The sequence below is a fragment of the Hypanus sabinus genome, chromosome 1, assembly GCF_030144855.1.
Source record: "Hypanus sabinus isolate sHypSab1 chromosome 1, sHypSab1.hap1, whole genome shotgun sequence".
Classification (NCBI taxonomy): Eukaryota; Metazoa; Chordata; class Chondrichthyes; order Myliobatiformes; family Dasyatidae; genus Hypanus; species Hypanus sabinus.
The window spans coordinates 183,301,300-183,316,400 of NC_082706.1; the positions used below are offsets into that span (position 1 = coordinate 183,301,300).

At 38.5% G+C, this 15,101-nt stretch overlaps 1 protein-coding gene across 1 annotated transcript in view; it reads right to left on the reverse strand.

Annotated features, from left to right (window-relative positions):
* LOC132401109 (ubiquitin-conjugating enzyme E2 W) overlaps positions 1-15,101 on the reverse strand; it is a 77,355-nt gene that overhangs the window by 34,794 nt on the left and 27,460 nt on the right. The window contains exon 3 of the mRNA XM_059982962.1: positions 13,283-13,385. Within this exon, the coding sequence (XP_059838945.1) occupies positions 13,283-13,385 (103 nt within the window). The remainder of the gene's footprint in view (positions 1-13,282; positions 13,386-15,101) is intronic.

Consider the following 15,101-nt stretch of genomic DNA (forward strand, 5'->3'; position numbering starts at 1 on the left):
CTAATTTGTCTGGCACAATATTGTAGGCTGAAGTGCCTGTTCCTATGCATTCTGTGGTGTTCATTTATTTAAAAAGTGGTAAACATCATAATTAGAACAGTAACATGTGAAATGAAAGTGATGAATTATATAATAACTTCTCTAATCCCTTCTGTTGTCTGATAAAAGTGTGACAGGAAAGAGCCAAAATGATGAGATAAAATCTCTGTTCCACATTGCCCAAATTAAGTTTCTGAATCTAGCAAAGACTATATTACCATCAATCCCCTACACAATATCAGCTTGACCAAACCATGATTTAGATCATTTAGTAATCAGACCCTCAATCACATCTTTGCAATTTGTAAATGTGGTTTATTCAACACATCTGTGGCTGACATCTTTCATTCTTTAGCTCAATAAAGTTAGATATGGCCCTTGTGGTTAAAGGGATCAGGGGGTATGGAGAAAAAGCAGGTACAGGGTTCTGAGTTGGATGATCAGCCATGATCATACTGAATGGCGGTGCAGGCTCGAAGGGCCGAATGGCCTACTCCTGCACCTATTTTCTATGTTTTCTAAATTTGAAATATCTGGTATCTGCTATTCATATCCCTTTAACCTTGTTTCATCCATCATTTTCCATGATTATCTATACTGACTCCCAGAAAAATAACTAAATTAAAAATTTGCATCCTTGTTTTCAAATAACCATATGGACCAGCTCATAAATGTTTCCTCTGATTTGTAATGACCAGTGTGTACAAAAATCTTGTCCTGTGCAATTTTTTGCCCAGTGACAACCTGTGTACACTGAATAATTGCTTCAATAAAAACAGTATAAATAAGCTGGTTCTACAACCTGCAGATAAATCATCACAAACTCCACGTTGTCAACACCGTCTGCATCAGAAACTGGAAAAGGAAATGCGGTTGTGTTTGATCTGACTTCGGTTCTTTGCGTGAATGGGACTCGCTCTCAGGGCCTCACAACCAGCCGCTTTTTGATATCCCAAGGATGCGGCCTGGAAGATTAGCACACCTTCAGGGTGCCGGATCTTCATGGCCCTGGAGACGGGCTGATTCAAGGCCAGTGCCCCTGACTGAGGTATCATGGGAGAACATGGAACATCTGGAACAGCGGGTTAGCTGCCTGCTGTGTGCACAGAGACCCGAGTCTTTCCAGGGCTGATTCTCTAGGCGAAGAGCTCGGAAAAAGTGATGCAACAGACCTTTAACATCATAAATCAGCGAGTTGATTAAGTCTCCCCTCTTGCTGTGAAACAGGGACACCGAGGGAGAAGGAGAGGGAGAGAACCTGTGGTATGTTGAATTACTGGATGAATGAGTAGTCTTTGGAGTCTGTGTCTTTATTGCATGCTTTGCTTGAGTGCTCGGTGGAGGCCGCCGACGCTTCTTTGCTGGTGGTGGTGGTGGGCGGGGGGGTGGGGGGGTTGCTGCCTTGCTGCTGTCTGTACGTGGGAGGGGGAGCTGGGGGGTGCTCTTGGGTTTCAAACGTTTAAATGTCAATCATTCTTTGGGGCACTCCTCTGCAAAGAAAAAGAATTTCAGGATGTATATTGTATACATTTCTCTGACATTAAATATACCTATTGAACCTATTGATATACTTAACATGCCAATGAGGTAGAGAGTGACAACCTTTTGTGCAGTTTAAATTCCTTTGTGGTTCAGTAGCAGAAGATGTGTGTGTGCAACATTGGAGCTCATCTTTATTTACTTATTGAGACACAGCACAGAATACGCTCTTCTGGCCCCTGAAACTGCAATGCTCAGCAACCCCCAATTTAACCCTAGCCTAATCATGGGACAATTTACAATGACCAATTAACCTACTAACTGGCAGGTCTCTGGACTGTTGGAGAAAACCAGAGTCCACAGGGAGGATGTACAAACTTCTTACTGATGATTTTGGAACTGAACTGCAAACTCCGAAGCCCCGAGCTGTAACAGCATCACGCAACTGCTATGTTGGTGTGACATCCTGAACTCTAATCTTCATTTTACAGGATAGCTACATTACTAACTTTTGCCATTAATTTCATCTCATAATTAATTGCTGTTCTATTGATGGCCCAATTCACTAAAGCTATTATTTAACTTTTGGTAGCCTTCCACAATCGTTTATATGGATTATCTATGCTTAATAATATCTCAGTACTGTTAAGCACTATCATTTTGCTTTGTTAGAAATGTGCAGAGATTCACTGTTCTCAACAATCTCATCGTTCTGAGGTTGCAAATTGATGACACTAAGTTATCTAACAATTTAAAACTAAACAAATGGTTATGTGTCAAATGAGGACAGTTATAAGGGACTGAGTGTAGAAATCAAACTGTTTTGTTCTCCTAAAGTGAACAGCGGAAAGAACACTTCATAAGAAAATGGGGAGCTGATCCATTTACTATTTAATTAGCAGCTTTGATTGTTACGTTTCCTAAGAGTTCATTCTTCATCTGACAAAGAATCTAAACATTGATTTTCTAAGGCAATATCTTCTTCAAAATCAAAACATTGTCAACGTAATTCACACCCCATGTCCACGTACTATAGAATATTTTGATGAAATTGTACAAGCATGTACACATTGGTACCTTGCTTCATGCTCAGGATGTGTTCCCATGAAAGAGTGCTAAAGAATCGGTGCTCAGAAGGGTTATTACATCATTATAAATATAGAAATGCATTATCAGGAGTGAAATTGTACAAGGAACCTGGCATGCACCCCTGCAAGCTCCATTATTGCATCAGGAACCTGGGTACTAAGTACTAAGCAGAAATCCCTGCACTAACCATTGTTGCTTGAGGCCATGCCAGAAACCCAGAAATAAATCATCCAAGGCTTATTATGAGCACTGACTTTGGATAAGTTGAGGCAAGTGGTAAAGCGGCTCAATGCTGAGATGTGGGCCACTAACGACATCTGCATCAACAGACTGCCTAAATCCCATGGTTTATTTTGTTCACCCTGTTGAATGTGATGGAAGTTGCTGTCACCCCTTTTCTCTGTTAAACTGCACAGCTCTCCCCAATCTCGAGATTTCTTTATGGCAAAAGGATTAATAGTAGTTACTATTGAGTTTGCTCCATCAATCAAAGAGAATGGAGTGTGGGGTGGGGTGAGGGTGAAGGGAAATACTGCAACATCTGTCATATTAAATGGGAGTGACGAAAAAGACAGCAGGATCCAAGCAAAGATTTGGTGCTGTCAGTCCACAGTTGTCAATCTGCATATACCATGCATGTCACTGTGCATACCCACATCTTCTACAGAAGCCCCACAACTCTACACTAAGCAGTGACATTAGTTGTCACAACAAACTTGACATAAGCTCTCACCATTCCTCACATACAGCCTCCCTTTATAAAGTTGTGTGTGGTTAGAAGCATAGAAAACCTGCAGCACCATACAGGCCCTTCAGCCCACAATGCTGTACCAATCAAGTTCTTACATTAGCAATTATCTAGAGTTACCATGGTTCTCTATTTTTAATTCTTAACTGCAACAGTACAGGTCATAGCATGGACTCGTAGCAGGCTCATCACACAGCGTGAGAACATTATAGCTCTCAGTACAGGTACTTGTGTAGATGCTGCAAGGACTGTACTGTTCTGCTTATAATAGGGGAAAATAACTGCTTTCAGGATTGGGTAAACTGCTAAAGTCTATTTTACATCCCTCATTGTCATTAATTAAAAGACAAATAAAAATGACATCATATATTTTGAAACTATGTATGATGAGACCATTTGTCAAAATCCTTGTCAATGCATCTATTTAAAATACTTATTGTACTGATGTTGGCATACTTGTTTTGGCAGAATACTCACTCCACAACTTGCCTTCTCTGATGTATGCTTTAAGTTGCACGTTGCAGGTTTAACATGAAATATAATTTGACATAATTGAGAAGAATTTCTGACAGTAAAATTATAGTTAAATGTGGCCAGTCCAATAGAAGTCACATTACGTTCAACTTTCTTGGCTAATTATTCATCGATTACAACCATATTACTATAAACAAATGAAAGTTACTGCCTTTCCAAATGAGAAGGCTCTATAAACCTAACTTATACTGGAAAGCATTTGAACTATGTCTTCCTGAAGCCTATTACTACCCTTCTCTATGTTTGCTTTTAATGTCACTGGCGAACTTTTAAATTATGCCCTTTACACTAGAGTGCAACTTATCAATATACATGTTCTTAATCCTAGAGGGACACTGCTGCGCATTTCCCTTCTGCCTGAAAAAGTTCAGTATTTTGCTTTCAGGACCCTTGCCAGTTTTGTGTGCCTACACCTCACAAATGGGCTGGTTTGTAGGTTGCTGGATACGTGAGAAAGAAGAGTATACAAGGAAATAAATGAGGGAATGGAATTGCTTCGATGTTGTCATTGACCTCAAGGACAAAACAGCTTGCTTAATATGCTACAAGAAAACAAACCCATAAAAACCTCCATTACTTAAATCAAGTTTGGCAAACATCACTTGCTTCAAATATAAAAACATGTTTTCAAGTTGTAATTATTTTTCCTCCAGATAAATATGGCTAAAGGTTTCATCATCTTCAACTTTAGGTTGACTACCCTGATTTTGTTAGATTTATCTATTTCGCTTTTTGTGATCACATGTGTAAAATTTATAAACATTGAACATTTAGCTTTGCCTATAGAATTGACCTACTGTGGCCAATTCTTCAAAAATTTCCACTCCCGCTTCCATCTTCTGATCTGATTTCAAAACAACTGATAAATGTTAGCGAGTATTGATTTCATTGTTTTTTTAAATGTACCTTGGTACAATGACAATAATAATCAAATAAACCACTGCATCCTTTTATACGCTAATAACCTAGGCCACCATCAGGAGTTCATGGATATGACACAGTTTAGAATGTTAGTTAATGTTGAAAATAGCAATGTGTTTCACAACCAAAGAAATGGGCTAACAGTTGACAATCTAGGAGTGACAATTTCTCAACTATTTCTGCTGTATTTATAATATTGACAATGATCTGTTAATCAACATGAATACAAAAGTACTTAATACCATAGCACAAGATCATATCATTTTTGGTTCCCAACTTCTTTTGACTATTCCCATGTTTATTTAAAGATAAATTCTAATTTGAGGGGAAATCTTGCTTGATGAACATATTGGAATTCTTTGAGGAGATTACAAGTAGGGTAGATAAAGGAGATGCAGTGGATGTTGTATATTTGGACTTTCAGAAGGCCTTTGACAAGGTGCCACACGAGGCTGCTTTACCAAAGTAAAAGCCCAAGGTATTACAGGAAAGTTACTAACATTAGCTGATCGGTAGGAGGCAGAGAATGGAAATAAAAGGATCCTTTTCTGGTTGGCTGCCAGTGAATAGTGGTGTTCTGGAGGGGTCGGTATTGAGACCACTTCTTTTTATGCTGTATATAAATGATTTAGATGATGGAACAGATGGCTTTGTTGCCAAGTATTATGCAGATGATACGAAGGTTGGTTGAGGGGCAGGTAGTGTTGAGGAAACAGGTAGGATGCAGAAGGACTTAGACAGATTAGGCGAATGGGAAAGAGAGTGGCAAATGAAATAAAATGTTGGAAAATGCATGGTCGTGCACTTTGATTGCAGAAATAAATATGCAGATTATTTTCTAAATGGGGAGAAAATCTAAAAATCTCAGATCAAAAGGACTTGGGAGTTCTTGTGCAGAACACCCCAAAGGTTAACTTCAGGTAGAGTCAGTGGTGAGGAAGCAAATGCAACATTAGCAATCATTTCAAGGGGTCCAGAACACAACAGCAGGGATGTGATGCTGTGGCTTTATAAGGCACTGATGAGGCCTCACCTTGAGAATTGTAAACATTTTAGGCTCCTCATCGAAGAGAAGATGTGTTGGCATTGCAGAGAGTTCAGAGGAGGTTCAGATGAGTCTGAAATGAAAGGGTTATCATACAAGGACCATTTGATAGTTCTGGGTCTGTACTCACTGGAATTGGGGGGGGGGGGGGGGGGGTCTCATTGAAACCTTTTGAACGTTGAAAGGCCCAGGCAGACTAAATGTGGAAAGGATGTTTCCCATAATGGGGGAGTCTAGGACGAGGGCACAACCTCAGGATAAAGAAGTGTCCATGTAAAACAGATGCAGAGAAATTTCTTTAGCTAGAGGGTGGTGAATTTGTGGAATCTGTTACCACAGGCAGCTGTGGAGGCCAGGTGGTTGGGTGTATTTAGTGCAGAGCTTGATAGGTTCTTGATTGGACACAGCATCAAAGGTTATGGGGAGAATGCCAGCGAGTGGGGTTGAGGAGGGGAAAAAAGATCAGCCATGTTTGAATGGCGGAGCAGTCTCGATGGGCTAAATTACATAATTTTGTTGCTGTCTTATGGTCTGATTAATCTCCTCTTATAAATTCCGCTTAGTACGCTTTCCACCTTTAGCTGCCTCGTTTTTTTTGTATTTAGCTTGATTCCCTTGTGAACTTGAATCTGACTTTTACCAAACCTACTTACAATTTCATTTTACTCTCTCTATGCCTATTATCCAGGAACTTCAACAACGTGCATTCTTCCTTATTCTCTTGTAGGAATTTATCGAGCCCATGACTGAACGATATCCCACAATCATTAGTAAAAACAATGGTGTCAGAAGGTTGTGCCTATATTTCAGAAATGGGATGAAACACCTTCAGAAAACTTATACTGGTTAGTTTAAAATTGATGGCAGGAAAAATAATGGAATCAAGGAGAAAATACAATCCTGGAAACTCAAAAGTATAATAATAAATAGCATGGTTTTCTAAAGGGGACTCAATCTTGAAAATTTTGATTGAAGGGACTCAAAAGTAGTATTCCATTGTCTGTAATTTATCTAGATCTTCCAAAAGCGTCTGATGTCCTACAATAGATTAACTACTGATTAAACTCTAAGAATATGGAGTCAGGATTGCCAGTTTAACTTAAAGTTGGAAAGCAAGAACTAAAGAGCAGCAGGGGAAGGTGGGCAGAAGTGTTCCACAAGGATTTTAATTTGAATCATTACAATAGCAGTTTAGAGTATGGAATCAAAAGAATTACTTTCAAAATTGCCAAAGATACCAAATTAGGAGGAGTAGTCACCATGAAGTACCTAAAATATTTACAAGATGTCCTCAATAAAGACAAATAAGTGGCAAGTGAAGATCAATGCAGATAAATGCAAAGTTTTAGATTTTGATAGGAAGAATAGGAAAGTCACTTACTACATGGAAGGTGGGAGTCTAGCTGAAGTAGAGGAACAAAGGGATCTTGGAGTACAAATACACCAATCACTAAATGTTGAGCCACAGGTTAGAAAGGCTATAAAGAAAGCAAACAAAACACTAGGGTTTATTTCTAGAGAGAAAGAATTGAAAAGGGAAATCATTCTCAACCTCAGTTAGACAATCCTTTATGTTAGGAGTACAATTCTGGTAATTATAACAAAACAGGATATACAAGGATGAAATCAGAGATGTGAGAGTGTATATATCAAAAATGATGAACAGACTCTTGAGAAAGTTATGATGGGGAGGTGATCTGTTACTTAAAATTACTCATTAATTTTTCAAGATCTGGTATAAAGGACAAGGCCTTAAGAAGATGATGTAGAGTTGCCTTCTTGAACTGCAGAAGGCCTACTGGTAAGATACTCCTGAAATGATGCCTTGGGGGATGTTTTAGGATTCAGATCTAGCAGGATGAAGACAGTGATATTTCCATTACAGATAGTGTACCATTTGGAGGGGAACCAGCAGGTGGTGGCACTCCCATGCATCTAAAATCCTCATCTTTCTTGGTGACAGAGATTACTAGTTTTAGACATGCTATCAAAGTAGTCCACGTGAATAATACATGGTACATACCACAGTGTGCCAGTGGTAGAAGGAATGTATGTTTCAGGAAGGAGACCACCAACTGGCTGATTTACACTATATAGTATTGAGTTTCTTGAAAATTGAGTATAATATTGGAACAGTGCTCACCCAGGGAAGTGGGATGTTCCATCAGATTCCCAAATTCTACAATGTAGATGGTGGAAAGGCTTTGGTACATCTGGAAGTAATTTACAGTCCAAGTCAGATTCAGGTCAGAAGTAACTCTGAGGATGTTGATTTTGGAGGAGACAATAATAATAAGGCCAGTGCACATGGTGACATACATGCACTTTGATAATAAATTTACATTGGACTTTATGGAAGGAGGTTATGGGTTGATATATAAAGAAAATAACTAATTCATGTATAAAAGTTTCAAGAAATCCACTAAAATATTCAGAAGAAACAACTTTTAGATAAAGTGGTGTGAATGGCGAACTTGCTTTTATTAAATTCATTCAAGAGACACAGGTGTTTCTGGCTTTATTTCCTATGCCACTAAACTATAGTCATTCTTACAGGCATTTCTGAAGTGATAAACCAAAAAACAAACCAGGAAGTTCCCTGAAATCAAATAGTGAATTAGATTCAAGATTCAAAAAAAGATTCAAAAACTTTATTGTTATTCTAACCGTATATCAGCTCTGCAGGGCAGAATGAGACAGCGTTTCCCATGAGCAGTGCAATCATAACATAACAAATGCAACACTAAATAATAAACGTAACAATAAATAGTAAAACACAACAGCCACATGTCAGTTAAAAACAAGTTATAAGTGTCCAGTGCAAGTTAAAAGTGTCCAAAGCAGTCAGGTAGAGCAGCTATTTAGCAGTCTGACTGCCTGTGGGAAGAAGCTGTTTAGTAGCCTTGTAGTTTAGATGTGTTTTTAGCAATAATCCAGTAGTTCCTTAGATACCATAAAAGAAACCGAACAAATTTCAGATTCATTTCAGTTCTTGAATTTAGGTTCCCATGTGGCTTACTTTGTGCCCAGATCTCTGGCTGGTTGCCCATTAAGTTAATCACTGGTACAAAATCTGGGAGGATGGATAATATCTATCCAAGGGGAGGCAGGGCAAGCTTGTGAGGGAGAAGGAATTACCTGCACGTATAAATTTAGAAATGGAAAGACAGGAGATGCCTTGAGTGGAGCATAATCCAGCATGGGCTGTTGAGACTAAATTCCTTGTGCTGTACGCTCTGTAATTTCATATCATGTCAGCCTCTAGCTGCGAAGTTTTCTGCCAGTATTTGATACAAGATTTTGATTCCTTTTCACCTCACTCTTGGACAGGAGGGATGTCAGTGGATTTTAGTAAAAGGTTTGTTAGTCTGGAAATGGATTTTGGGAGTTAGAATAGAACAGTTGAGTAAAGGTCACAATTAGAATGTGAAGTATTTAATGATGTTGACTAATAATGCAATTAAACTTGATGGATTTGTGACACTAAAGAGGTTAATTCTTGAGAACTAAAATTTATGGCCATTAACATAGATACAAAAGTCTTATGTAATCACTCACTTATCAAGCATAATGGAAAAAATTGGAAACTTCTCTTGTAGGAGACAAATTCAGATATAAAATAATCTTATTTTCCAAAATTGAATGTTAACATTTAGCATTTTTCTTCAATATAATCAGCTGGAATAAAACCACTGGAATTTTGATTGTACATCTACCAGGTTTACACATCTGAATGTATAATGTATTCCAAAAACACTAACCTATTTCTTTTTGTTATTCAGTCGTAATTTTCAATCTAATATTCAGTAATCCATTACAAAAACATAAATTATGTTTGCCTTCTGAAAATGATGAGCAGCCTGTATTGATACTTCTAATGATCTACCATTTTACAAAACTTTGCAAAAAGCTTTTTTCCCCCACAATTCAGAAGTAAACATTTTAAGATACAGCAGACTAACTCTATTGCTCAATGAACACAACTACTTGATTTTTTTTTGTTTATAATCAGTCCTTTTTGCTGTTTTATAAATTCTCTACTCTTATGACAACACTTCTTGTACCTAAAATTGAAAGAATGTCTTTCCTTTGACAGAATTGAGTTGGCCTCTGAGTTGGTTTGTCCATTCATGCTCAATTTTTAAAGTCCACCTTTGGAAAATTATCCACAACTAGCAGCCTAACAAATACATGGCAAGTAATCTGATCTGTTTCACCATTACCAACAGTGAAAATCTAACTACCACGCATAATTTGAAAATGATTAAAAATACATTATAATATCGATTATCTGCACAATATAAAGCTCTCAAAGCCTTTTGCAGACTGCCATAAAATATAACACAATCTCATCATTTTTGAGTTAGGGCAGAACTAGAAAAAGGCGTCCAGATTTTCTCACCTTTTGAATACAGTACTGCTTTATTTCCCCAGTTCTGAATTTGCTTGTTTTATCCACCAAGAGCATAAATCTACTCAGAAGTATTTTGAATCATGAATAAAGGCATCAGACAAATGTTGATGAGATTGTTTAAATACATGCCAAAAAAATATGTAACATTTTATTTGTTGGCTCTCCTCCTTGACCCTAAAATACTGAAATACAAGAATAGTTGCCTCATAAACTTCCACAAAGATATTCCTTTGAAACAGATTACATTACTCAATGGTTCCATTTAATATTGGAGAATGTATATGGTATACAACCTGAAATCCTTAATCTTCACAGACATCCATGAAACAGAGAAAACAAAGTTCTAACCTTGTAACTTATTGTGTTGCTTTAGATTACTGACTTCTGTTTCTGAATGCTTTACATTGTCAACTTCTGTTTCTGAATTATCTCCTAATTTATTCAAATTAAGGTAATTATAAATTGCATTTTTTCTTTAGTTAATAATGTTCATCTGGCAATTAAGTTCAAAAAACTAATACTTGACAAAGCATATAACAACTATCAAGATCATCAAATGGAGGAACCAACTAAGATGGTAATAACTCAGTTTGTTGGTCATGTCCATTCTGAAAAAGCAAAACACCAAAAACAAATATCTTGCATGTATGGAACATTAATCATGTCCTTTCCAATTATTCTAGCTAGCTTTACAACATAGCCAATGAAATACTTCATGATGCACGTTTATCACAGACATCCAGGAAACTCAGCAGCCAATTTGCATTTACCAACCTCCCACAAATATCATGCGATAATGACTAGATAATATGAGGAATATTCAAAATCAGAATCAGGTTTATTATCACCAGCATGTGATGTGAAATTTGTTAACTTAACAGCAGTAGTTCAATGCAATACATAATCTAACAGAGAAAAAAAAACAAGTAAATCAGTTACATTGAATAGATTGAAAAAATGCGCCAAAACAAAAATACTGTATTTTTAAAAAGTGAGATAGTGTCCAAAGATTCAATGTCCATTTAAGAATCGGATGGCAGTGGGGAAGAAGCTGTTCTGAACCGCTGAGTGTGTGCCTTCAGGCTTCTGTATCTCCCACCTGACAGTAACAGTGAGAAAAGGGCATGCCCTGGGTGCTGGAGGTCCTTAATAATGGACGCTATCTTTCTGAGACATCACTCCCTAAAAATGTCCTGGGTACACTGTAGGCTCATACCCAAGATGGAGCTGACTAGATTTACAACCTACTGCAGCGTCTTCCGGTCCTGTGCAGCAGCCCCTCCATACCAAACAGTGATGCAGCCTCTCAGAATGCTCTCCACTGGGCAACTGTAGAAGTTTTGAGTGTATTTGTTGACATGCCAAATCCCTTCAAACTCCTAATGGAAGTATAGCCGCAATGCTGGGACCACATTAGATCCTCAGAGATCTTGGCACCCAGGAACTTGAAGCTGCTCACTCTCTGCATTTCTGATCCCTCTATGAGGATTGGTATGTGTTCCTTCACCTTACCCTTCCTGAAGTCCACAATTAGTGCCAGATTGTTGCTGTGGCACCACTCCACTAGTTGGCATATCTGAGATTCTACCAACAATGGTTGTATCGTCCCCAAATTTATAAATGGTATTGACGCTATGCCTAGCCACACAGTCATGTGTATGACTGTAAGCCATGACTCGAGCACGGGCCAAACACACACCCCTGAGGTGCGCCAGTGTTGATTGTTAGTGAGGAGGATACATTATCATCAATCCACACAGACTGTGGCCTTCCGGTTAGGAAGTCAAGGATCTAATTGCAGAGGGAGGTACAGAAGCCCAGGTTCTGCAACTTTTTAATCAGGATTGTGGGAATGATGGTATTAAATGCTGAGCTGTAGTCGATGAACAGCATCCTGACGTAGGTGTTTGTGCTGCCCAGGTCGTCTAAAGCTGTGTGGAAAGCCATTGAGATTATATCCGCCACTGACTTATTGTGACGATAGGCAAATTACAATGGGTTCAGGTCCTTGCTGAGGCAAGAGTTGACCATATTGACCATAAAACTACGCAAAACTCCGGTGCAATTCAAAATACGTCTGCAGGACCTGTTACTTCCACTTGTAAGTGCAGCTAGGGTTGATAGACAGCTTCACATTGAACCACTTCCTCAGTCCTATGCTGAAGCATTCAGCACTCAGCTTCTGTTCTGTTATTCTGATTACTAACTTCTATTTAGAAAATTTCATTAGAAGGTGCATGGTGTGTTAGCATTCATCAACTGTGGAATTGAGTTCAAGAGCTGAGAGGTAACGTTACAGCTATAAAAGACCCTGGTCAGACCCCACTTGGAGTACTGTGCTCAGTTCTGGTCACCTCACTACAGGAAGGATGTGGATACTATAGAAAGGGAGCAGAGAAGATTTACAAGGATGTTGCCTGGATTGGAGAGCATGCCTTATAAGAATAGGTTGAGTGAACTCAGCCTTTTCTCCTTGAAGAGATAAAGGATGAGAGGTGACGATATACAAGATAATGAGAGGTATTCATCGCGTGGATAGCTAGAAACTTTTTCCCATGGCTGAAATGGCTAACATGAGGGTGCATAGTTTTAAGGAGCTTGGAAGTAGGTACAGAGGGGATATCAGGGGTAAGTTAAGTTTGTCACACAGAGAGTGGTGGGTGCTTGGAATGCACTTCCAGTGACAGTGGTAGAAGGGGATACAATGGGGTCTTTTAAGGCACTCCTAGATAGGTGCATGGAACTTAGAAAAATAGAGGGCTAAGAGGTAGAGAAATTCAAGGCAGTTTCTAGAATAGGTTACATAGTTGGCACAACATTGTGGGCCGATTTCTTTGTTCTACGTTCACTGGTCATTTGGTATCAATATTTATGAATTTCTTTTTTTATGGCATAAGCAATAAAATGAAACTGTAGATTCATATGAAGTTTACCAACGTCCATCAAATAATTAAACATACACTTACAGAAATAAAATTGCAGTCATCTGGATCTGTCTGCATACAAGTATTACCTGAGGTGAATCAAAAGGATAACGATTGCTGAACTTGAAGAGAAGCTGAAATTTCTCCCCTTCATATAATGTGCCAGCAGCGCCTTCCATGTCTACAATCCATCTGCAAACAACATGGGAAAAAGAGAGTTCTGATCTGTACAGGTGTCACCACCAGGAATGTATTAATCATTCATCAAATGGACCAGTTAGCAATCTATTTCAGAGTAGTTCCTTCAGCAGAAACATGACAAGTTTGTAGCATGTATTTGTCAGACATTTTTTGAAAATAATGTGCAACAGTTGCCCTACAACAAATGCCATTTATTGTGAAGGGATGCCATTCCTCTTTCTAGCAACACTGCTTGGAAAAGATCTGAATTTGTCAAAGGCTGACGTGATACACTTATGTACAGATAAGTTATTGTTAAAGCTGCTCTACAACCTTCAAACTACTTTCCCAATTTTAAGGAAAAACAAATTTGGAGACGGTAATAAAAATTATTTTTTTCTTCTTTCAAGGTTGATTTCATAATTCATAAATTTTACAAAATACAGAATTGAAACAAGTCCACTTTGCAATCTGCAGGTCGGGCAGCATCCATTGAAAGAAGCAGTCATTTCTGGTCGAGACCCTTCATCAGGACTGTCCTGACGAAGGGCCTCGGCCTGAAACGTTGACTGCTTCTTTCAACGGATGCTGCCCGACCTGCTGAGTTCATCCAGCTTTTGTGTACATCTTGATTTGACCACAGCATCTGCAGTGTACTTCGTGTTTACTTTGCAATCTACTAGGAGATGAGTTTGATACTCTAAGTAACCCCATCAGTTGCAAATATCTCATTGCTTTTGTTTGAAGCTGTTTGCTGCTTGCTGTTTGCTGCTTGAAACTGTATAAAATTTGTGAGTAAAAATCCCAAACTGAACAACCTGAAAAATACATTTTCAATTGCTGTTTTATGGCAGAACACCATCTTTCTACTGAATCAAGAAGCATGGACTAGGTTTCTGCCATACTTGGAATAAGATAATTGGAACCACGCTTCAACAAAATAAAGCTAATCACAGTTTTTGCACTTGTGGGCCAGAAAACTGCTTTGTTAAATGTCCAGCAATTCAATGCATATGTAAAGCTCAAAGTATCTGTCAAGATTTATTTCTATTTAAACTTTACCAAGTAGTAGGTAACTACAGTACAATGTGATTTCTGGAGAAATCACTTAATCCCCCTACACAAGAAACTATTTTCTCAGAGGTTGTCTTTTAATGAAATTTAAATCTCTTCCACCGATGAAGATGGAGGAAAAGGCTGATGGGCTGGATGGATCAGTCGCCTGAGATGGTCATCATTTTCTGCTACAAGTTTCTCAATACTATTCTAAATATTTCTTACCCTTCAAGAGTTAATGGGGATTTTGCACCTTTCTCGCGATTTTGAACACATCTATGAACATTAGCCTCTGTCCAGCTGCTCTGCCATTTCATCATGGCTTATTTATTATCCCATTCGTGTCTCGTTACCTTTAAGGCACTTACTATTCAATCAACTTCTGTCTTAAAAATGACTTGGCTTTCAAAGCCGCCTGTGGCAATGAATTGTACAGATTCACACCCTCAGGCTAAAGAAATTCCTTATGATTGGCATGTGGAATCTGGTGCTCTTGGAGGATGTGTTATTAACAAGAGAGTGAGAGAAAAAAATGAGTGAGCACAGTAGGTTGGATTGGTGGGAGTAGGTAAAGAAATCCAGGTAGATAGGTAAGTGAATGATAGGAGGGGCAGGGATTAGCCCACCTCCCACCCTCCTCTATTATTACCCCACCACTGCACTGTAGACACC